The following is a 25,359-nucleotide window of genomic DNA, read 5'->3' on the forward strand; positions in this document are numbered from 1 at the left end:
GTTTCCCAAAGATGTGCATATTAAGTTAAAACCCTGTTTTTAACTGGCCCCATACTTGTAAGCGTGGACTGTATGGACATTACGATGGCCTGGCACACGGTCCAGTGTTGGGTTATGCCTTGCATCTATCTGTTGCTGCTAGGAGAAGATCCTCACCACAACATCTTAACTGCACCTAAGTATGTTTGATATGGGATAGATGGATGTTTATTGACATGTGTTAATTTTCAGACACCCTGCTGTGGTTTATGCATGCTGAATACGTCACTCATTTTGCGCCTGGTTTTTTAAATACCTGGACCAATCTCAGCAGCAATGGGATTAAAGCAGACACTAACCCTGAGCAGGGAACCACGCTGCATTCAGACATGCCAGAACAGTTCTGAGTCACAAATATACCCAGTTGCAAAATGGAGAAAAGCCCAAGTGGACACATTCCACACAGACTTTGGTTGAATTTGTATTTCAACACAGAACTGCAAAGTTTTGAGGTAGCACTACTAAACATTGAACCACTAAGCTGTGGTCAAATACATTTTGAAACTGAAAAAATAAAAATAAAACAGAGGCTAATTAGTTGTAGATCACCAAGAATACATACTACAAGTATGTTAATCGGTGGTAGTGAGAAGCTAAAACAATTCAAATAAATTTTCTGCAAAAATAAGAGTTTCACTTTGCCAAAAAAAAACACACAAAATAAATTGAGTATTGCTAACAGCAAAATTCATGCCATTAGCACACATAGCACACATATTTTCATTTCATTTGGGCCTTTCTACCCATATGCAATAACATGGCAAAAATGTGTTCTGGTGCACAACATGGAAAGGTAGGTGGGTGTGGCTATAGAGCATTTACCTGCGGGCACTTCAGAAGCCAAAGTTCAATGGCTTGGGTGCGTGGCTTCTGGTGAGCCCCCAAAAGCTTGGACCATTTTATGGGGTTGGGGGAGATGAGGGCAGCTGGTGTTAACAGTGACCTCAAATGAGCACTGCTAGGCAGAAGCAGCTCTGTGAATGTGCAAGCAAGCAGTAAATGTTACAGATGACAGTATGTGAGGCAGCATGGAAGGAACAGTCAAAGATCGGCGCAGTGCTGGCGGGAAGACAGAGAAGAATATAGTGGGTTCTGCCACAGAATAACACTTAGTAGCTTGCCTTGCTTTCCACCCTCATGTAGAAGTTTGATGCCTGCAGATCTATAATGTTTAGTATGTTTATTTGATAAATGAATCTATTTCCACCTAATTCAGTCCGTACTAACCCCTTCTTTCTCTGCTGTTGTTTATCCGGTTTTCTGTGGTGGCGTTCTGTGCCACCACCACCCAATTAAAGCGCCGTGCTGTCCCTACATTGATGGATTGAAGGGCAGAAGTCCACATGACCATCATCATCAAGTTCTTCCATGTGAAGCCTGAAAACCATGAGAACTGATTGAGGTCATTTATGTTAGGTAGAATGCCTTGTGGGGGCTGGGTGGTCTTGTGGCCTGGAACCCTGCAGATTTTTTTTATTTTTTCTCCAGCCGTCTGGAGTTTTTTTTTATTTTTCTGTCCGCTCTGGCCATCAGACCTTACTTTTATTCTATGTTAATTAGTATTGCCTAATTTTTATATTTTGTCTTTATTTTCTCTTTCTTCATCCTGTAAAGCACTTTGAGCTACATCATTTGTATGAAAATGTGTTATATACATACATTTTGTTGTTGCTGTTGTAGCAATTCTGTATAACTAACTTAAAATGAAAATTAAAAGTGTAAATGCTGCTCTTCGGCCATAAAAATGTTGCTACATTTTTCTTATGTGTTACAGAATAACCTAAAAATGCAATCTTGTATCATCCTTTTTATTCCACTTTTCTTATTAAAAGCCACTGTGGCAGCACAATGAACTTGGATGACCACACCACCTTATCCATGCTACTTCATTCGGTTTACCCAGGGGAATTTGCAAAATCTCCCAGGCCAGTCAAGAGATATAATCTTTCAGATATGTACTTGCTCTCCCCCTTGCTCTTTACTGTTCATTTACCACCATGGAAAATGTACTGAGTATAGGAGATAATTTTCTAAACGGAAACACCATCTTGGTTTTTTGATAGTGCAGTTTTCTCTTCATCTGGATTATATCTTGAACTACAGTGCAGCCACAATTGATTCTCTCAGGTGATTATGAAAAGAGGTTAAAGGATTATCACAAAAGCATTACACTGGAGGATAATCGTTTGTCATAAGGAACACAAGAACATAAATATCCATGCATATTCACATATACGTTTACTAAACAAAAAATGGAGTGAAATAAAGCCCTCATCAAACCTTTCCACTCTTTAGCTAAATGGAATTAAAATCTAAATAGTGCAGTCTACCGGTTTACTCTGAAACGTAATGATGAAAGCATTTCCAAAAAATTGCCAATAAAGGACAGCAGCATGTCACTGTTAAGTTACCTGTATCCATAGGCATTGACAGCGGAGAGCACTTGTTGCCACCAGCAGTTTCACGAGCAGACAAAAGCTCTTTGGCGAGAGAGGCAGAAATTGGCTGAACCAACAGTCTTGTGAGGTGTTGCAGATTTTCTCTGTATGCTCCATCTGAAAGCAATAAAAGAACTCTGTTGAAACCTGGCAGTAATTAACAGTAATTACATAAAATTTGATAAAGGCTTTCTGAAGAACAATACCAAATAAATCTAAATCAATCTTCTTTCATGAGACAGTGAGATAAAATTAAGTAGCTGACATTTTGCTCTGAATATTTTTTTCTACATTACATAACCTCACACATCTTTATGCATTTACAGTTTTATTTCATTTAATGCATCAAATCAAAGTAGTTCAAAGCAGGAGTGCTCATTTATTACAGTTGAGTGAACCAACTACAATTTAGATTCAGCATGTTATGTCTTTTGAAACACAGTTTTAGTGACATGTTATAATGGCAACCAAAGTAAAAAACAGAACATAACTAAAATGTTTCAGGTCACAAATGCCAAAGAGTGTTACCAATTTCAGATACACGATATGTTCTGTAGTGAGCTAGCGGGCTTTATCACCTGGGAGACTCAATAAGAAAGGTCTGACCTTCCATACTTGGAGAGCATGAAAAAGAGGAAAGAAGAGCTTAGAGGCAAACACCATAAGATATAAAAGCAGTTAATATTAAGGGTGACAAGGAGCTTTAGGATGAACTCACTGAAAAGCAAGAGAGCACTCTAGATAGAGAACAAGTGGAGTGAGCATGAGGCAGCAAAGAGTGAAAATGCTGGAATTAGATGGGGGAATAGAAAAAGAGCTTACAGTTTACACAGTGAAGAAAAAAGAATAATGCAGCAAATAGGATGATCGATTGAACAACAGAAAACTGAAATGGCACAAGAAAAATTTTACCACATGAATAATTAAATTCCATTCTGTACTGATTCCAAAAAATACACAAGATGTGGGACATGTTTCTGAGTGAACCAACAATACCAGTATGTTCACAGATTCATTGCATGGCAGGCCAAATTAACATTTAGTGGTATCTGAAAATGAGTGTCAGTTATGTTAAAATTTACTGTAGATCAGATTTTCATATCTTTGCAATTTAATTCAAGATGTGTCTGAATAAGTTCCTGTAAATTTTAAGATATCTGCAACATATTTTGGGGTATCAGAAATGCATTTCAAAGCATCTCAGAAATGTTTTCGGATATGCCAAAACTGACTTAAGCATCTTAACATATGTCAGATTCCTTTAGATCTATCAAATTCATTTTGAAATATATCAGAATCACTTCCTGTAAAACAGGGCTATTCAGTTGGCCAGATTTTCAATTTAAAAATTTAGTTGGGCCAGGTTTTTCAGCAGCTAATAACAAGTTTTAAACCAACACAAATGAATGCATTGAAAAACAAGGAATGTTTATTCATTCTCCTCCTTTTAAATTTGGTCACATCAAAAAGTGCACAAAAAATACAATATAAAAAGGCTGTAACTGAACAGAATCTGAGGTAGTAGTAATACTTTTTTTTCCACTTTTGAAACAAAAAAATAAACATTTTGCTCATATCTGACCCAGGCTCATCTCAAAGTGAATAAAAACAAAATAGTGAATAATATTAGCAATAACATTTGTTTCCCTGTTTCATGTCTTCTTAAGAATGTCTTGCAGGGAATCCCCCTTGCCTAACTGGTTTTAGGCCTCTCTCCCAACCCTGCCATAAATTTCACATCCTGAGTCAGTCCTAAAGACTCAGGGGGTTTGGTTAGACATGAAAACATTTCTGTTCTCATCAATGAAATAAATCATTTCTTCTGAAACACTATTACATTGGCTTTGTCTGACTTAAAAATAAAGACATACAAAATATTTATCAATTTATATACAGAATTTCATACTACAAGAGCAACATAACTGACAACACAGCTGTGTGCACTATTGGCAGGAAACACTTCTGCCATGCAACATGCCACATAGTTGATACGACAAGTCACACCACTGGTCTAGTCTTGCTGCTATGCAATATATACCTCTGGAGACACCATTGAGAGAAATTTGTTTAAAACTGGTTGGGAACACTAAGACATCTTATTAAGTGTCACATTTCTAAATAGTTGCAGTGTTTTAACTTGTTGTATATCCATAGACCACAATGCTTCTACACTTTATTTGCTGTTGTTATGCCATATAGTGATGCAATAGTTAATATGAAAGAAAAATATTGTAGCAGACAGAGGTTCTTCTCAAACATGTGAAGCCCAAAAGTTGTGATGGTCTATGTGTGTGTGTCTGTTTCCACTGTTGCTATGTTCATTACAAAGTGTAAATTAATTATTAAGCTTCAGTTGCATTGTTCTACTGAGCTCCTGAATGGATAACAGCAATTTCAGATATTTATTTTCTCTCAGCATCAGGTCTTTTGTTCAGTACCTTTTGTTATCTCCATGAATAACTGGCGGCAGTTTAAAACGCACAGCCTCAAGAAACTGGGGGCAGGTGTTTTAGGAAGATGTCCTGTGGGTGTAGCATTTGCAGGACAGAATTTCACCGCTGTTTGCTACACACTTTTAAATGGGCCCAGATATGTATTCTTGTTTGATGTATTCTGGTCTGACATGAATGCAACCCATGAATTGAAGGTGTGACCCACAAGCTGTGCGATTTAAGGTTTGACTTGAGATGTGTGCTCCTTCAAGTTACTGACAGGAAATGCCATATGACATGTGAAATCACTTGTACTTCAACTACATCTGTAGTTGAAAATTTTGCAGGTCTGACATGAAACCAACATCAGCAGCAGAATACTATTACAATCACAGTGAAGTGAATGAGAGTGCTGTGCTTCATGAAAGCTGCATGCACTGTACATTACAAGAAAAGAAACGTGCTGATGGCGACCTGCGTAACACAGGCCAGCTGATCTGTTTCATTGGTCATCACTCATGTGCAGAAGCTGTGGACCAGGGACACCACCCAGGCCAAGGCCCAAGGTATATTTAGCCTATAATAATATGCCAACAAAACAGACTCCGCCAGAACATATTACTTTGCAAAACGAATGAATAAACTATGCCAATTCTCCACAAATTTACTAAACTGATCCAGGAAGGAAGGTATTTAACATGCATAAATCCCTTCCCTGCACTCTCCAGATATTCATCTCAATGGTAAATTTATAAATTCCAATATAGGTACTACAATTCAAATCATCAGCACCCACAAAATTTAAATCAGCAGGATTGTCAAAAGCAGAATTTCACCAAAAGTCAGCAGCTTCTGTGCTTTTTTTTTCCTCAACCATATTGGAATAACAATTTAATTGCCTCACTGGATTATGACTTTTATCCCATAGTACACTTTATCTCTCAGCATAGATTGTTTTTAGCCATGTCGTCCTTACGAAAACACTTTTCCCCCTTTTATTTTAATCGGGACCATTTTCCTTTGTTTATTAACTCTACTTTGACCCTCTATTGCTATTTTCTGTGCATTTGAGTACTTTCGAGAAAGAAAAAGTGGATCAAACTGCCACAGAGTTGTAATTGAGAAATAATTATGACTTGTGTTACTCTAACTTCAATATTTTTTATGAAGTAAATGTAATATAAAACAACGTAAGCTGCACTGCATTTCTGTATATTACAATTACTGTACATACAGTATTACAAAGTATATTAGAATATAGTAAGCTGCATTTGCTAGAAGAATGTCTTCAGAATTTCTACTCCTACTTGAGCTTTAAACTCCTGCAGTCTGCTTCTATTCAATACAGTGACGGTAGGTCAAGGTCAGGTTAAGAAGGATAAAGAAGCACTATGGGCCATAAAAAGCCAGCTGAGATTATATTGAAAGGGAGAGGCAGAGAGAAAGAACAGAAATGAAAAAGAAACATTTAGAAATACAAAGGGAAAAGACATAAAACAGACTATTGCTTTTATGCAAAGTCCAGCTCCTTTCTGACATATGAAATGAAACCTGTGGTATTGTAATCACCAAAACCATTTTTTTTCCACTACACGTACTGGGGTGCCAATTATCTCAATGTGTTTGTCTTTTGGATGTGAGAGGAAGCTCACGTAACCAGAGAAAACCCATGAAGAAAGGAAGAGAATGCTACAGGTTCCACAGCAATAGTATCAGAGCTGGGAGTTAAATCAAGTTCTGAGAGCGGTGATCTAATGTTTGTAAAATGAAATTAATGTTTTTCTGATACCATAATTACATTGTTTGCTTGGTTCAAAGTCCTTGTGATGATACCTGCTATGAAAGGTACTTCATTTAATTAAATTTACTTTTGACTTGACCCAATGCTTTTAACTCCTCCACTCAGCTCATAGGTCAGAGAATTCAATCTCCCACTGTAACATATTACCTTGGAAGTATGCCTTCAAAACTGAAGGTCCACATTTATAAAAGTGATTAAAGTTGGGAGAAAAATAAGCCCAAATTCACAATGTCCTTTCATCCATTTTAGGACCCACTATCTCGACAGTTTGGGGAGCCAGAACTTAGCATTTATGAAAAACCAAAATCAAATGGGACAACAACCAGTTCAGGCAAGATGTTTAAAAAAAAAATAACAACAAACCCAGGCACCATCAAGGTAATGCACAAGAAAAGTGCAATGTTTTAATGGACCAGGAGGAGAAACAGGGCCAGGACCACCAAGAAAGTCAAAGAACACCAAGGTCTCTGTTGTCTGTAAGTGCCCCTTTGAAAAGCATTCCAGTCTTATAAAGAAGTGAGTCTTAGATATTCTGTGAATGATATTTTTTCGACCTGAGAACACTGATGCACATGCAACCACCACACATTCCTTGACAAGTAGAAACCAAAGGTGCAAAAGAATGGAGACCATATTGCTTGGGAAACCTCTGCTACAGGCTTCATCTTCCTTCAGTAGGGTTGTGATGTACATTACAGTTCCCTATACTCCACTGTAATTAGTAGCTTTTTGCTTTATCATAGCACAAATTTCTAGTTCACAAATCAAAGGGGCAAAGGCCAAAAACATTTACTTCAGTCAAACACGATATAACATGATTTGGCTGAGGTTACACACAAAACAAATTAAATAAAAATAAAATAAAATAAAGTCCTAGCTTAATTAATTTTGCTCAGAGCAGAATTTTAATGTAGGTTGCTGTTGTTCGCTTCAGACCCTCAGTAATTTAACAAACAGCATGAGGAAAAAGTATGAGTTACCATATCATTACCTTGTATTGTGTTTACGCAATCTGAAAGGCAGTTACCGAACAAACTAGCTATCATTAAAGGCACTATATAAAAAGTTTGCATAATCTGAACAATTCCTATTAGGCCAGTTTTGCCTTTAAAGGTCACAATTATCTTTTATGCTTTCGATGTGTCTCCCTTATCAATAACACTTTAAAGATAACATGAAATTCAAACTAGAGCAAGAGATGCAATGCAGGAATCCCACACACTTGCTTACATTTTCTCTTACAGAGCCAATAAGAAGAAACAATTAACCAAAGTCCTCAAGTTGAGAAAGAAAAAACAAAGTGACAAGAGAAAAGCCCACAGATGTGGGGAGAACATGTAAGCACCACACAGATGCAGGTATCTAAACGACAATGCTGCTCTATGAGGCAGTAGCACTCAATTTGCTGCCCTCCATTTAAACATCAGATATCAAATTTCATTGCCTGGAAGATGTAATAATATTTTTTGTTCAGCCTTTGTCTTTAATAATTGGCTTATTTACACATTAATTAAACAAGTGTAGCAAACATTGAAGGCAAAATAACTCTTTCTATGCTTGTTGAGGAGAGTCACAAGTATCTGTTCATCAAACTATTCACGTTGTCACGGCAGACTAAATTAATGTTACTGTACCAACTATATTACCTCAAGGGTGTGTTGGGATTAATCAGTCACTTACAGCGTTCTCATTAAGCCACTTGTAAAGCTTTTAGATGAAGGTGCACTAACAGTAGTTGTGTCATTTTTGCAGACATGAGTAAGCGCAGCATGGAGCTCAGTTTAATCGGAATTTGCCAAATCTGGACATCATGGAAAATACAAATTTCTAAGAAACATAAAATGAGCAAAAATATCTCTGCCAGCACAAATATTCCAAGACAAACCAGAGCTGTGAAAATAAGAAGCTGTGCCAGAAGATGCAATGTGCTCTAAGAATTCACTGTATCCCCCAAACTCCATCCAAAGTGTCTTATCCATACGGTTCCTATTTTGCTCATTACTGCCAGGGAAAGCCCTGACTGCAGTTTTAAATAGGGAACAGATGCTTTGGCAAGTAGCAAGGTTGCACAGTGATTAGTGCAGCTGCCTGACAGCTCCATTTTTCAAAACTAGGTCCCATCAAACATTGTGTGGAACCTGCAAATTGATCTGTGCAGTGTAAAGCAACTAGTGGCTTTAAATTGTCCAAATGCCCTGTGTGCCCAGTGATGGTCTGGTGCCCATTCTTTGTTGTTGTTGTGGCCAACGCTATCAACAGCTGCCATCTCAAGCAATTTTTAAAAACAAACTGGTTAAGCAAGTGAATATGTATGTGACAAGAACAGTTGCAAACAAGTTAATGCATTTATATTTATATCCTTAAGAAATACAGATATTAGTACATGATTTATTATGCATAATTGAAGATGCGGCCCCTAAAACCCAAACTCATCTTAGTTCCAAGAATTAATAACAATGCAAAAGGTCAGTGCTTTAACATGGAACTAAAAATAATGAACCATATGGACGGCAGTGGTAAGTAATGAGTGCTGTTCACAGGGAGGAATGACTTTAATAAATATCTACACTAATTAATTTCTTGATATTAATAATCCTGGACTTTCTTGCAGTCAGTCCTGGACAAATCACAATCAAAAATTTTATTAGGACATTCATATTTATTTATTCATCTGTTGATTTTTACTTTCTTGACCCTTCAATTACTTCATATAATTAACTTGTCATTGCTACATTAGAATAAATCAGGTATAAAAAAAAAAAACAACAATAATGAAGGAAGATTGCATGTCAATTACAACCAGTGGTTAGAAAAGTACTAATATATTAAATGAAATAAATAATAATGCAAGGCAATCAAAGAAAACTGAAATTGCAGAAACTGACAATTTTATTGCCCTGTTCATATGGCACAAAACGAACTAGCAGAGCTTTAAATCCCCACAGATTCTTGAAACACAGACCTTGCATAACATCATGTTCATGTAATACTGCTAATAAAATGCAAATGATACATGAGAAAAGTAAAAGATATGCTTCATGCTCTGATAACAGTGTTTTCAATTGCTCAGAATTGGGTTATTTGCCTACAATGTAACCCTTGTTTAGCACACTAGTCCTTAAAGAAAGCTTAATGTACATTGTTCTGCATGGTGACAAAAATGGCACTGCAGCTAATTTATGGCTTCCACAAAGGATTCTTTTTGCAGGGTCTGATGAGCAGAAGCAGTTATTTAGTTTCCTCCCTGTTTTTATTAATAAAGCAAAGTTATACTAGCAGTCTAAATGAGTCCTGTCGTTTTATCTAAACAGAACAGTTAGCGCACAGCAGGACTATTACTTCAGCAAAGTCAAATGTAACTGTTTTACATTCAGATGATTAGTTCTCTGAGACATGAAGTATATGCTGTTCACTCGAAACATGACATATTTGGTCTGCATAACATTTAAGCATAGAAATAGACTATTGCACATTAATTGGAGGATTTGCATGGTGTTGGTAAGTACTTTACCACATACCTATATATATAGCACTGTGTAAACGTCTTAGAACATCCAAGAAAATTATATTTAAAGCTAGATATTTTGCTCATTAAGTGTTTATTTCTTGTGAAAACAATATATAACAAAAAAACATTGATACAATAAAACATTTGGGGAATTCTATTTTTCAAGTAGTTTGGTCCCCATTATAATGCATAACTGAAGCAATTTGTTTTGGTACCCTGCTGCACTGTATTAGTTTTTCAAGTAGCCCTGGGATAATTTCTTCAAAATTTTTTTTCAGGATTTGCCATGGTTTTTCTTTTTCCAGCCCAGGTGATCACACAGGTTTAGTCACGTTGAGGTTGGGGCTCTGAGGTGGCCAACCTATTGCCGTTTCATCTACAGATTTCTGCCCCATCTAGGTCTTAATTGTGTGTTCAGAGTGTTTGGAGTCATTATTCTGCTGAACAATTAAGATTATTTCTGAAGAGCTGTTTTGTGAATTACTGCATTATTAACAAAAATATGCTTATTTCGACAAACATTTTGACAAAATACCCTATACATTCTTCTGTTCTCTTCCAAAAGGCTTTAGGAAATGAGATTAAATAATTAAAATTAAAATTAAGTTGAACAGTACATCAGGAAAGCTCTTTTATGTTTTCTATTATGTAAAAGTATGTTTTTTAATTAGGGCTGTCAAACAATTAAAATTTGAATCCTGATTAATCGCAAAGCATCCCTCGATTAATTATGATTAATCGAAGGGCATTTTGCGATTAATTGTGATTAATCACACATTTAACCAAATGAGTTCAGAAATGTTCAGTAGTCCCCTGTAAATGTGACTGTTGTACAATATCTCGGCTGCTCGAATGGTGACGACATGTGTTGGTAGACCAGACCTGACAGAGAGACACGCTGTGTTGCCTGCCCATGCAGGAAGGGGGCAGCATGGTGAGAAAGAGAGCACTCATCTGTAATGCTGACTTTCACAGATATCTGTCGGTCTTGGTGCGAGGTGTGGAAGCGACAGGGATCTGCTCCCTCGGAGCTAATGTGAGCATTGAAAGACTGATTTGGAAGAACAGGAACAAAGCGACACAGCAGGGGCATCGTGAGATGGAGTGGTGGAATCAAACCACCGCTAAGTGTGAAGATTTATGTTCAGCTGCTTAGTAACCAACCATCATTTTAAGTCCCATTTTTCACCCATTTTTTCTTTGTTTCTTCGTGTAGCACCTGACAGCTGCTGTTGAGGGCCGCTGCTCTCATGTATTAGTACATTGATAAATGATCATTTTTTCAATGATCAGGGTCATGGGAGTCTGCTGGAGCCAATCCCAGCCAAAAAGGCAGGAAACAGATCCCGGGCAGGGCGCCAGCCCACCGCAGGGCACACACACACCCACACACCAAGCACACACTAGGAACAATTTAGGATCACCAATCCACCTAACCTGCATGTCTTTGGACTGTGGAAGGAAACCGGAGCACCCACGCAGATACGGAAAAAAACGGGAAAAAGAAACTCTAAGCAGGGAGGACCCGGGAAGCAAACCCAGGTGTCCTTACTGCGAGGCAGCAGCGCTACCACTGTGCCACCATGTCACCCCTTTAATGCAATACAGGAAATATAAAATGTTTCACTTTTAAAAATTAATCTCAAGCATTAATGTCTTAATTTTTGATAGCACTGTTACAGTTACTTCTTAGTTACCATGACACTAGAAAGGGCAATATGTTGAATGTTGAATATCCAAATAAAAGTGAGAATATAATCTGTAATCATGACAATGCTACATCATCTACTACCACACACTCAATCCAGCACAGAGCCATCATCACCACTCGTCATAGAATGGTGCACTCTGGGATCAATGTACTTCTTGACAACTCATCTTTTGTGGACCAGAAAGTTCAAATTAGAGCTCATTGCCCCATATGACTTTCTGCCAGTTGTTTCCACCCATGAGGATTTATTTTCTTGTTATTTTTCCACAAGAATGATTTCTTACCTGCAATATGCCATTTCTTTTAAGATGTCTTTCCATGGTCAAAGCAAGTACTGAGTAATCATTTTACTGTATTTTATTCTTTTTCTTAAAGAAATGATTTTTAAAAAATGTTCATCAGGGCTATCCAGCCTTTTGGGTTTTGCACTGCATTTTTTGCTTGAACTTGGCCATTTTCCTTAAATTTCATTATGACAGTTTAAAGACTACATAACATCTGTACTGATGTGTTATTGTGCACTATAACAGGGATGATACAAAATCATAGATTTACATTAACCAAAGTGTGTAGGCTTAGTTATTTCTAAATCTATTTTCAAGGCATCCCAGAACGCCTACCTGTTTGTTAGGTTGCACCCCCTAGCATAACTGGCTCAGCTAACCACCACCACATTCATTTAGATCAAGTGTGCGGCTGGTGGAATTTAAGAAACACATAAAATGGCTTTTAATCCTCATGAAAAAGTATAAGAAGATATGAGTATCTCACAAGATATCAGTAAGTGTTTAGAAGACACTACAAATTAGTTATTTTTTGTTTATTGCCAGTTTAAATAGTATCTGGATAGCCAACTTTAAAAATAATGTTCTTGGGCAGCCTAATACTTCTGGTCAGTAATATAATCTATAATGTCAAATCTTCCACAAAGCATGTGGAATAAAGAGAAGAATAAGTTTATTGTACTTGCAAATTTGAGTGATGCTGATTGCCTTGCAGCCTTCCCTTAAAAGAGGCTCCTAATCAGGATAGAAATATTAAATAAGATGGATAATATACTGAATTTGGTTGCCCTACAAGCTTGGGGAAAGCACTCTGCTGCCATCTTGTACCACACTTGTTTAAATTCATACATTTCCACATGCAGGAGTTTTCCAAGCAATGTGTGCACCCTGAACAGGATTAATGCACAAAAAACAACAACAGCAAATGAGAAACAGGCATAAGAGAGAATGAAGATTGCACAACAGAATCCCTGCTGGGTATCACAGAGGGTACTCTGTAAGAAGGAGAAATTGTGTTTTTTTCAAACCACATGGTTGGAATAACTGAAATGTATATACTGAAAAAATACAATTTTATGGTGATGTAACTGAAGTGTTGCTTATTCACAGCTTATGTAACCTGGGTTCAACATCTGGCCATTTACTATTGTGGGATTTATATGTTCTGCTTGTGTCCACATAATTATTTCTGAGCAGGTGAAATTTACTCCAAGCTGAAACAGAAAAAAGGTACAGATTAGGGTGACCAGATGTTAGCTTTAAAGTAGCAACTTATGAGTCAGTACAGGGGTGCGGATGTGTTTGGATCTTGTGGTGGAGCGCCAATTTCGTTACTATCATGCGCCTATCCCTTCCTGGGACAGGCTTTACCACCCCCTAACTTTTAGTGGAATTAATGGGCTCAGAAAAGAAAATAATAATACTGTACAAATGTAAGTACACAATCATATTACTATATTTAAGTAATATATAACTAAGTAGTGTAAAAAAAAGTTTTGTTTCAGCCACTTTTGATCATTTAGCAATTTTATTTCTGTATTTTTCTCAATAAGTCAGTAAATGACAATGTGGTGCATGTAAAGAGGGAACATTTAACACTAGAATTACCAGAGCCTACGAAAAAACTCGTAGATCCGGCCCACCTTAAATCCCATCACAACTCTCTGTCAGCGTCTTTTGTCCTGTAAATATGCCGATAAAGACAAGCAGCATACAGCAAGCAGCCTGTTATTCCATCCCCCCACCACTGCAGAACATGCATAAAATTCTCCCAGCTCATGCATTGATTATCTGGGAGTGAAGTGCTGGAGTTTTACAGTGGAAATAATAGATTGCTATTTGGAACAAATGCATTTCATGTGTGTTCCGTTTCTACAGTAATCTGTGTAAACACATTGTTAAAACAGAAACGTTTTTCATATTTTAGTAGTAAATGACAAAATGTTGGCATAAACTATATAATGTGTGAAGCTTGAAGTCCAAAGATCAAATAAACACTTTCAAAAAAGGTTCAAGGACAATACAACAGCTTCCGTGGCATAGCAGTAAGATCTGCTGACTTGTAATCAACAGTCCCCGGTTCGATCCTGACTTCATCCTATATTTGCCATTTTCAGTAGTGAGCTGCTCTTATTGTTAGTATTATACACTACACACATACATTTGGTTTGCATCTGTAACAGATGGTGTACATTTATAGTACTTGTAAAAGTTACCGTTTTATTTTCACTTTTATTCTCTCAGTCACAATCACGATACATACTACCGCCCCCCCCAGGGATCTGACGCTGTTAGTTTTTATTTGAAAATGGGAATAACTGTAGATGTGAGTGGTGTTTTGAGGCAATGGAACTGGACATTCTCTGATCTGGATGGATAAAAGCTGACACACAAACGCTGGTGAAGCTGCCTTCTTCGTATCTCACCATCACTTGATTTTTTTTATTCAGTTTTATTGAGTGTTCCTGCTCACACTGAATTAGTATGCACCTTATGGTCTATGAAAAACAGAGACATAGGTATACAGGTATTTGGAACTATTCATTTTATCCCTTTCACAAGTACTATAAATGTACACCATCTGTTATAGACGCAAACCAAACGTATGTGTGTACTGTATAATATTAACAATAAGAGCAGCTCACTACTGAAAACAGCAAATATAGAAGGAAGTCGGGATTGAACCGGGGACTCTTGATTACAAGTCAGCACATCTTACCACTACACCACAGAAGCTGTTGTATTGTCTTTGAAATTTTTGTGAAAGTGTTAATTTGATCTTTGGACTTCAGGCTTCATACATTATATAGTTTATGCCAACATTTTGTTATTTACTACTAAAATATGAAAAACGTTTCTGTTTTAACAATGTGTTTACACAGATTATTGTAGAAACGGAACATGCATGAAATGCATGTGTTCCAAATAACGATCTATTATTTCCACTCTAAAACTCCAGCACTTCACTCTCAGATAATCAATCAAGGCATGAGCTGGGAGAACTTTGTGCATGTTCTGCAGCGGTGGGGGGATGGAATAGCAGGCTGCTTGCTGCTTTTCTTTATCGGCACATTTACAGGACAAAAGACGCTGACGGAGAGGTGCAATGGGATTTAAGGTGGGCCGGATCTACGAGTTTTTTTGTAGGCCCTGGTAATTCTAGTGTTATCAAATATTACAAGCCTTTTAAAATAACCTCTGGTGTTGTGTTTGTTTTTCCATCAATCCACCCCCTTTTGTACTCACTTAATCCAAAGACAAAAAGTCTTTAGAATTGGGGGGGTTCACTGCAGTACCTAGAGGACAGTCCACACAGACACACGGAGAATGTGAAAATATGCAAACATCACACAGACAACTACCAGAGTGGGATTCAGACACAGGGCCCTGGAGCTGTGACATTAGAGTTCTAATCACTACAACCAATGGGCAAGCACTGTATACAATATTAATGTTTAAATTATTACTTGTACAAAGATTAATGGCTAAGCTTTACAATCAAATAATTTTATGCTCAGTTTAACTTTAAATAATGAAGATGTAATGTACTATGGCTTAATAAACCCTGCAAGAAAAGTGGGCACAGGGGATCATGGGTACACTTCTGTTTTTGAGCAAGACATGCACAAATGTTATTTTATCTTTCTCAGTGTTCTTGTCTTGAATAAATGATTAAATACCTAAACTGGCTTTCTGATTTAAAATAACACTACCGAGAGTACTGCAGACAATCCATCTGAGAATGTCTAATAAGCCAAAACATCTTGATTTATCTTGATTTATATTTTCACTTATTTAATAAAGTGCAGACACTAATATCCAAAGAAACTTACAAATCATGAAGGCAAACACAAGGTAACCTTGACACCAATAAAATGTACTTAGGACAGATAACATTTTGAAATTATTTCTAATCATGTCGATAATAATAAAGAGTGGGAAAATCCCAGTAAGCATGATGCTAAATTAACTAAATATATGTAATGGCAAATGTGAAACAAATGACAATAAATTGAATAATAATCACTACAGAATCATATAAACAGATTAAAAGAGTCAGCATGTCAGGCCTCAGCGCTTAAAAAGAGACTGAAAAGGTTTCCAGTAATCTAAATGTCCATATTATGTATTTGGCAGTGTTGAGTTCAAGAAAGGAAACAACCATGGACAAGACACCATTCAATCCCAGGGCGCACACACACACACACACACACACGCACGCACACACGCAATCCCACACACACGCACACCCACACACACGCACGCATGCAGAGCCTTCACTCATACAGAGAGAATATAGATTCACCAATTACATTAATTGTTGTGATGCATGAAGGAAACCAGAATAAAACCACAGGGCAGGATTCAATTCTAGGATTCAGGAGCTCTGAGGCAGCTTTCAGATGTGTTCTGCTGGAAGTCTTGTCTGTCACAGCGTGACCTGGGTAATGGAGAAGCATGCTGCAATTTTGCTGGCCTTCAGCAATGGCATGATAAGACAGCCTTTAGAGGTTAAACATCTGATGTAGATATACCAGGTCAAATCTCATGTCTGCTCAGTAAGACGACCTAACATTTACAAAGGGAAAATCAAGATCATGCAGTTTAATACAGTTCTTGTTTTTAGATTCAATAAATGAATAGAAAAAAATGAAAGATAGGTATTCATTGATATCAGGAAGCAACTTACACACAGATACTCTCGAGCAGCAATTATAAAAAATGTAATAAACCACTACCTTTATCCATTAGGAAGACAGCTTAACAGAGGCAAACTCAAAGTAAGACACCATTCTGAGAATGACCAGTCTTTCTACAGTATATGTCTTGCTTGGAAAAAAAATTATTAGTTTTTACATTTTCATATGGTTTATTATTTACTTAATAGGTTCTAATAACAAAAACATATATATAAAGGACTGTTGTTCTGGAAAATATCTGGTCAATTGAATTGCCAGAGATGAAGAATTTAATGCGTGCTTCTGCTCATATCCAAAATATTATTAATTAATAAATAAATAAGTCTCTATTACCAACCACAGAAAAGATGGGGCAAAATAAAAAAAACAGAAAATTGGGAAATGAAATCCATGTTTTGGTAATAGTTTCAGAGATTTTTCACTTGACCTCTGGAAAATGTTACAGGATTTCAGATTTTACATAGAAAGCTGTGTCATTAACTTGGAAAGCCAGACTGTGTGAGCAAAGTCCAAAAATTGGAAATTTATAATTTTGTATAATCATATATAATGTATGCCTCAACATATATAATTATGTACTTCTGCATTTCTTTCTTAATTGAATAAAATTTGCTTCACAGCAATCCAAAAGTAGACATGTCCAAAAACATTCTGACGTTGGGGAGCTCAATGATTTAGCTCTTCTGCAAATTATATAAGTAGCACTTGGGCTAAAGAACTCTTTAATTCTTTAGCATAATGTAAATGCTTAAAATAGGGGTGTCAAAGTCAGATATAGGAGGGCTGCATTGGCTGCAGTTTTCATTTTACACTCTTTCTGAATTAGAAACCTAGCAGTGCTGCTAATGGTGCATGCATCTTTTGAGGTCATTTTAATTGACTTGGTGTTACAGATTCAGATCCCTTAAATTTTGTGTCTTCCTTTCTTCCTTAACCAGCAGCTAAATAATAAGGTGCAACCAGATGACCACCTAACTTGATCAATAAAAGATCAATAAAATATTTGAAAAGAAAAAAACAAAAGGTCTAAGATTGATCTGCTTTGATCCACAAGACATTTTAGTGGTACTCTAAGAAAGAAGTTTTTGAAATGTCTGAAGTGGCAGAATGTGAGCGATAACAAGTCATTAAATGATGTCTTTCATTAACAGCAAGAGGTGTCTTCTAATTAAGAAACTGTCTGAAACAATAATTGTGGCGCTTCAGGAACTGGATTCTTAGACTCCACAGTGATCATCTCATTATTGCTCATCTATTTGGTGTATTAAATAAAACTTTTCTGAAACCATTTTCTCTTGTTGCATGAAGGCAGAACTTCTCTGGAAAGTAGCAAACAACGGTCACGATAAGAGTTATTTGCCAACGCAGCAGTACACACTTACATAAAGCTAGTTCTGAGTTATCTGACTATATATTATGGTGACCTGGAGGAGACACAAAGGGGCTTGAAACCTGCAGAGAAAGCCTGCTGCCAACTGGGTCAGTGTCCCAGCAATGATGTTGGGTATTAAAGCTATCAGTATTCTTGTTAAAATCCATAAATTCACAACATGGGCAACAAACATTGTTTCAACATCTCATGCTTCCGAGGAAAGCTACCAAAAACTGTTAGTTACTATACTTTATTTTAAAATATTTCTGTTTGAAATAAATTTCTCACATCCTAACTGTCAAAGAACCATGTATAACCCAGCTTAATACTTTATTAGTTACAAAAAAAAATATAAAGTAGACATCTGTGTATTATTTTTTTAGCAAGTTAAACACAGATGAACAAAGTAGAAAATAAACAGGTCCTGACATTCCACAAATCTGAATTAAAATAAAACAAAATTGTGAATACGATCAAATAGTGCTTGAGTGAACTTGTGTAATCATATTCACAAGTTTAAAGAAATGCCAATTTCCTGTTTGAAAGAGAATAAAGAGATAAGGCAGACCGTGCTGGGCGAGTACAGTATAAGCTTCAGTAAGAAGAGAACAGACCAATGTCTACAAGACAGTATGAAGATGTAACAATGACACACAAAATTTCTGTGAAAAAAATACATTAAAAGGGGAACCAAGAATAATGGTCAGGTCTAGACAGATCACTATGCTTTGAGACGCTGAACAGTACACACATTAATTTTAAAAGACCTTTGACCTTGCTTTCTAAGATCTCAGTTTGTTGAAAAGTATTTAGAGATCCGACATCCTTGAATAGGAACTTGTAAAGGCACCGTGTTAAGCTGATTGATAGTTTCCTGATTTATGCCTGTAAAGTGTTTCAGAGACTTCTGTGGTATATTAAACTTGTTTTGTGTGCTTCTCAACGTACATTGCATAAGAAAGCATGTTAGTGCTAATAGAACCTTATACAATATATTTAACTCAGCCATGTGTATTAAATAATCATAGATGTTACTTTGCTGGTCTCTTTATATTACCTGTACCCTTTCCTATACTACAATGAGAATTAAATTTCACTTTCATGAAGCTGTAGGGCCATCTTTTATTACTAATTTAAAAATGTGCTACAGGAAATGTGTCAAAATGCATTACTTAATTTTAATTAGTTGATAACACAAATCAATTTTTATCCCCCACCCCGTTACCTACAACCTTATAGAAAAACATCAGAAGAATCATTCCAGTAACCTTTCATCATTAAAGAAAAACAACTTGCTTAACAATGGACAAAGCTCTCATACTGGCAGGTATCACAGTTCTCATCAATGCAATATCTCCTGACCTTCTGATTCAGGGTTAAATTGGTAAAATAAGCACTCTTTACCATGATAAAAAATAGCATGTAATACATATACACATATGCATCATGTTCACATTGACAATACATCATTAATGTCTCATATAAAACCTAAAGATGATAAAGTGAAAACATTCTTGCATATTTGTGGGAGACTGCAGAAGGCATTACTAAATATTTGCATTTGTTTCAGCTGGTACTTAATGTGCCGATTAATATTCTTCAAGATATTTGACTTATTTTCTATATGCTACACTATACTTCTGCTACCTCACAGGTCCTCTAAGACTGGGCTCTGGTGTCCCTTTTAGAATTAGTTCCTGCCTTACGCTTTGTGGTACCAGAATAACATCCACCTCTTACTACATGCAACCTTGAATTTGGATTAAGCAGGTACAGAAAACGGACAGATATATTTTTCTTGTTGGTGTCTTCAGATGCTGAGCCTGATGTAGGTGACTGATGACAGAACACAGCAGAATCTGCTAGGATCACAAATGATACTTTGTGGTTTGTTTTCTAAATCCAGACTGTCAACTGCTTGTTCCAGGCCTATCCAAATTAAGGCGATAGTAAGCCCAAGCTGGTATGATTTGGCTATCATGACGCAATATGTCTTTTTGCACCAACACAGCTTGAACACCAAGTTGCTACATTGTAAAGTATACCTGGCATTGTTAAGCAAGTAACTATTCAGTCAGCTACAGCATCTTAAGTATACACATTGCTATTTAATGCATGAAGGCAAGTGTCAATAGAATATGTGTGTGTGTGTGTGTGCAGTTTAGCAGAAAAATGAAATAAAACTATAGATAAAAGTGGCTATGAAAAGATATAATGGTAGGCACCAAGCACAATGGGACAGCAACTCTTTTGGGGTTTTCATGTAAAACAATTTCACAGATATATTAAGAAGATGCGGGTATAGATTGAGGTAGACAGAACTTTTATTTGTTCCCAGAAGAAATTTGGCTTTTTAGAGAAGATTAAATAAAAAATGATTAGATAAATAAATAAACACACACACACTATAATCTGAACACACACTATCCATCTATCCATTTTCCAACCCGCTGAATCCGAACACAGGGTCACGGGGGTCTGCTGGAGCCAATCCCAGCCAACACAGGGCACAAGGCAGGGAACCAATCCTGGGCAGGGTGCCAACCCACCCCAGGACACACACAAACACACCCACACACCAAGCACACACTAGGGCCAATTTAGAATCGCCAGAACACACACTAGAATAACTAAAAAGAAAGAAAAATTCTGAAATGGCAGTTACAGTATGCCATTTTAAAGGCGTATTGCTGTTGGTATAAAGTAGCCACGGCAGCATTTCTTGACACATCTTTGTTGAATAGTTTGTTTGCTGAAAGTACACAGCATTGTTCATAATGGCACTCAGTTTTGTCTGTGTTCTCTCCTCCTTTATTACCTCTAGCCTTTTGAGAGTGCATTTCATTACTGAATCTGCCTTCTTCAGATTCTTACTTTGGTCGGACTCTCTGGAAGTGATGTTACCACCTCAGCACAGCACAATGTAGAAAATTGCACTGGCTATCACAGAGTCATAGAAGATGTGAAAGATGTCACTACCCACTGTGGCACGCGGCTGGGGGTGGCACCCAGCCGGGACGCCCAGGAAGACAGGAGGAGGGCGCATGCCTCCTCCAGACCTCGAGGGGGCATTCGCCCTGGTTCCTTTGGGGGCCACGGGTGCAGGGCTTGGAAGCCCAACCCTGTAGGGGCTCGTGGTCTCCGCCAGGGAGCGCCCCCATGCCTGAAGGACCCGGAACCCCAACACTTCCGCCACACAAGGAAATGCTGGGGGGAAAGAAGACTGGGAACACCCGGAGGGCTTCCGGGAACACAGCCGGCACTTCCGCCACACAGGGGAGTGTCTAAGGAGTGTCAGGGATCACCTGGAGCCCATCCGGGTACTTATAAAAGGGGCCACCTCCCTGCAAAGGAGGACTGGAGTCGGGTGAGGAGTGGACAAGGTTTGTGTGCAGGAGAGAGGAGGCGGCCTGAAGAGCAGGCAGAGACTGAGAGAGGCCTGGACTTTGGGGGAGTTTGGTGCTTGAGGCACTGGGTTGTGTACTTTATTGGACTGTAAATTATGTATAATAAACGTGTGGTGGACTTTAACATGGTGTCCGTCTGTCTGTGTCTGAGCTGCTTCTCACACCACATTAAAGGAACACAATCTCCTGAGAAAAAAGAGCCTACTCTGCTCTTTCTTATATAGTTTTGCTATTGTTGAGTTGTACACAATTCTTTCTGCACCAATTTCTGTCTTATTCTTTTATCAGACTATTAATGCTATCATCAAAAAACAATATACAGAAAATTCTGCGTTTATAGTCAGAAACGGTCCATTGATGAAAGCTGCTGACCAACACTGACACAATCCATGTAGAGTAAAAGGCGTCCTATAGATAGTTATCTATGTACAGAAAAGAGGATATTAGAATGCACAAGTCATCATACTTGTCATAGATTGTGTGTGTCACTCAATGACATACTCCGTGCTCCACAACAAAATCCCACACAGAGAAAAGCTAAGAAAAATGCAAGCTTTTTGTCTGGGTTATATCAGGAATGTGCATCCCTTCTATTGATTCTCACTATATGTAAAGTGCACCTATATGGATACAATCTATTTGCAAAAGACAACACACCATATGTTGAATATTCAGGAGGCTCCACACTAATCTGTCTCATTGTTGACAGTACTACAGTAGATGTCCTCATACTCTGTTTCACCAGGCTGCTAGTGAATCTGGTCATATCATGAAAAGAACTGAATATACTTTAATTCACAAATGACACCTTGCCCTTATTATAAGAGTAAAAAAAATCATCTGACTTCTTCTTTATTTTCTATAGCTAATGATAATGTACATTTTCATGTTTAAATGCCATTAAAACAGATTCTACAAACAACGAGTTAGCACTTTGGGAATTACAGTAGCTACCAAATCTCGACTAATGACTAAACATCGTCTTGTATGTGCCATTTCCTTTAGGAAGATTCATTAATATGCAGCATCGGCATTTTAAACAAAATACACTTCATGCCAAAAGGAACACAACAATATTGCATTTGCCATTTATTTATTTATTGCTGCTAAAAAAAATGAGTCTAAGCACAGAAGCTGCATACAAAGAAGAGTGGAATAGAGAAATTATTGCCAGTCAATAAGGTGACATTTCCTGAGGACCATTGACTAGGTGCTGCTAAATTTTGGACTCACTTATTCTTTGTCGCTTCTATTTAAAATATACATAGAATATTTCAGATTTTATCTGTTAAAACATCACTGACCATTTCCACTACTTTGATTTGATTTTTATTTATTTTATTTACCTTTGCCAAAACCCATTGTGTTATTACATGTGCTATGCTAAACAAGACCCTTTTCAGCTCGGTCTAAGGGTAGGACAGTCTTTGTGTTTCATCTCTGAACCTGCTCTGTGATACATGGCACTGTTTTGTGTGGTATTCTTGTGAGTTGTATTTTTTCTATTTTAAGTTCTGCAGGAAAAAAATATCCTCTTAGACGTAAATGAACTTGAAATGTAAGGGCAAAACACCAGGACATGGAAGGAAATTTATTTGTTTTAGGGACAGCCAACTGTCTCAGATACAATGTGGATGCCTTTAACTTAATTTTTAATATATCCTCATTGACATGCACAATCACAAAGCAAGTTTTATTACAGTACAACAAATATTATGAACAATACAATTTTTGCATTCTTTCATAAAATGGGAGCCACCACTAACCAGTACTAAAAAAGAGCTTATTTAATTACAAACTGCACAGTTAATGGCTGAGCTCTGTATTTATGAAATTATGTTTAAGATGAAACTGTGTCTTAATGGACTTCTTAATTGCAGTAAGTTTTGCTTATATCAGTAATTTGAAGTAAGTGACTTTTCTCTTTTGACATTTTGTATCTCTTCCAGCTAAATACTGCATTGCGGCTGTAAATGTGTCTTGCACAATATTTGAATTTAAATAATCTTTCATCAATATATTCTGTTCAATGTATTCATGCCTTATTTTTTATATCCAAGAAGTAACCTGTCTGACACCAGAGATTGGCAATGTATTGTATGTTAGTAGCACCTGTAAGAAAGAATTATACTTCATACACATGACAATAATGCCCATATAAATCTTCTTAAATATCTATTTATAAAATGAACCATAAAGTTGACTGAAAAAAGCAGCATCAAAATAAAGACCTTGCTGACTGTTAAAAGGTACAAGTCATGAAACAGGCATGCTTCTTTCAGATGAATATAAATGTGTGTTGCTATACATTATTATCAATTGACCGACAGATCATGTTAACCACTTATTTGAGCATATTTAAAAGGCAAATATGATAAATTCATATTATTCCAAACATATAATGCATATACTACATATACTCAACCACTCAGCTTGTTTTAACCTACTTCATAGTTTCACTCATTTCAACATAAATTCTACTGTCTATCCATAAAACTCATTTAGTTCGAATATTCAAATAGCTCTTCTTCAGGTAATTCAAAACTTTTTCAAATTACATTTTTGCACTGTTTCAAGTATCAATACTCTCAATGCTATTTTGGTTTTCCTTCCCATATTCTAATGATACTCTGTTAGACTAATTAGTAATTGGACTGTAAATTATCCCCCTAGGAGTGTTGAGCGTGTGAGCAAGTGGGCCTTGAGGTGGTTTTGTGTCCTTTTTAGTGTAGTTTCTTGCTTTGTTTTCAATGCTGGTAGGATAAGTTCTTCCAGGTTTGAGAATGTTATGATTGTTTTGTTTGCTTTGCAAATCAGTTTTCAGTAATGTCAACGACAGAAGGTGCAATATCAAATTACGCCTGTTTTGACTGACTGAACATATTATATAAGACTTCTTGTTTTCGCTGTTTAGAGCTGGCAAGGCCGAAAGCATTTGGCAAATGTTTTTGACAAGTATATTGAAAACTTGTGTAAACATCTGACATGGACAAACTGGGGTATTACATTTTTAGTTAGGATTACAATTAATACACTCAATACACTCAAACTTTATTGTCTTCAAATGAATGATCATAGTTGGGGTAAATTTGGTATGAGATTTACTGACAATAGAAGTTCAATTCTCATGCTTTACAAGGAAGAGTGACAGCACGGTATGTGCACCATAACTGCAACTTTCAATTCAGTGCATTATTATGGGACTTCAACAGGGGGAAGGCCATCATGAACCTGATAGAGATGGACACTTAAGTCAAGAATATACTCATTACACTTTGACATACACATTTATGAGTGCACAATGGCACTCAAGCTTAAGCTCAACAAAATAAGCATTTTGGTATGAGTGCTTGGTTCCAATATCAGTAATATTATGAGTCTTATTTTATTGGCATGACCTTTAATGTAATCATGCTTTTAGAAGACCACTACTTACTGGCAAAGTGGCTAAAGAAACTGGTTCAAAACCACAAGTTTCAGTTTCAGTTTCTGAACCTGCTGTTAAACATCATGTCTTTGGTGGAGTGGGGGGTGGAGCCTATCCAGGGTACCATAGGTCACAAAGCAGGAGTATAAATAAAATGAATTATTATTATTAAAACGTGGACAGGGTACTAATCCATCACACACACACACACATGCCCACACACCAAGTACTCACTAGGGA

General features: G+C 37.0%; 1 protein-coding gene across 2 annotated transcripts in view; it reads right to left on the bottom strand.

Moving 5' to 3' along the window:
• Positions 1 to 25,359, bottom strand: part of LOC114646412 (inactive N-acetylated-alpha-linked acidic dipeptidase-like protein 2) — a 1,943,185-nt gene that overhangs the window by 675,745 nt on the left and 1,242,081 nt on the right. For both annotated transcript variants that reach the window (XM_051923949.1, XM_051923950.1), the window contains one exon: positions 2,451 to 2,594. In XM_051923949.1, coding sequence (XP_051779909.1) covers positions 2,451 to 2,594 — 144 coding nt within the window. The remainder of the gene's footprint in view (positions 1 to 2,450; positions 2,595 to 25,359) is intronic.

Source organism: Erpetoichthys calabaricus, chromosome 2 (assembly GCF_900747795.2).
Source record: "Erpetoichthys calabaricus chromosome 2, fErpCal1.3, whole genome shotgun sequence".
Classification (NCBI taxonomy): domain Eukaryota; kingdom Metazoa; phylum Chordata; class Cladistia; order Polypteriformes; family Polypteridae; genus Erpetoichthys; species Erpetoichthys calabaricus.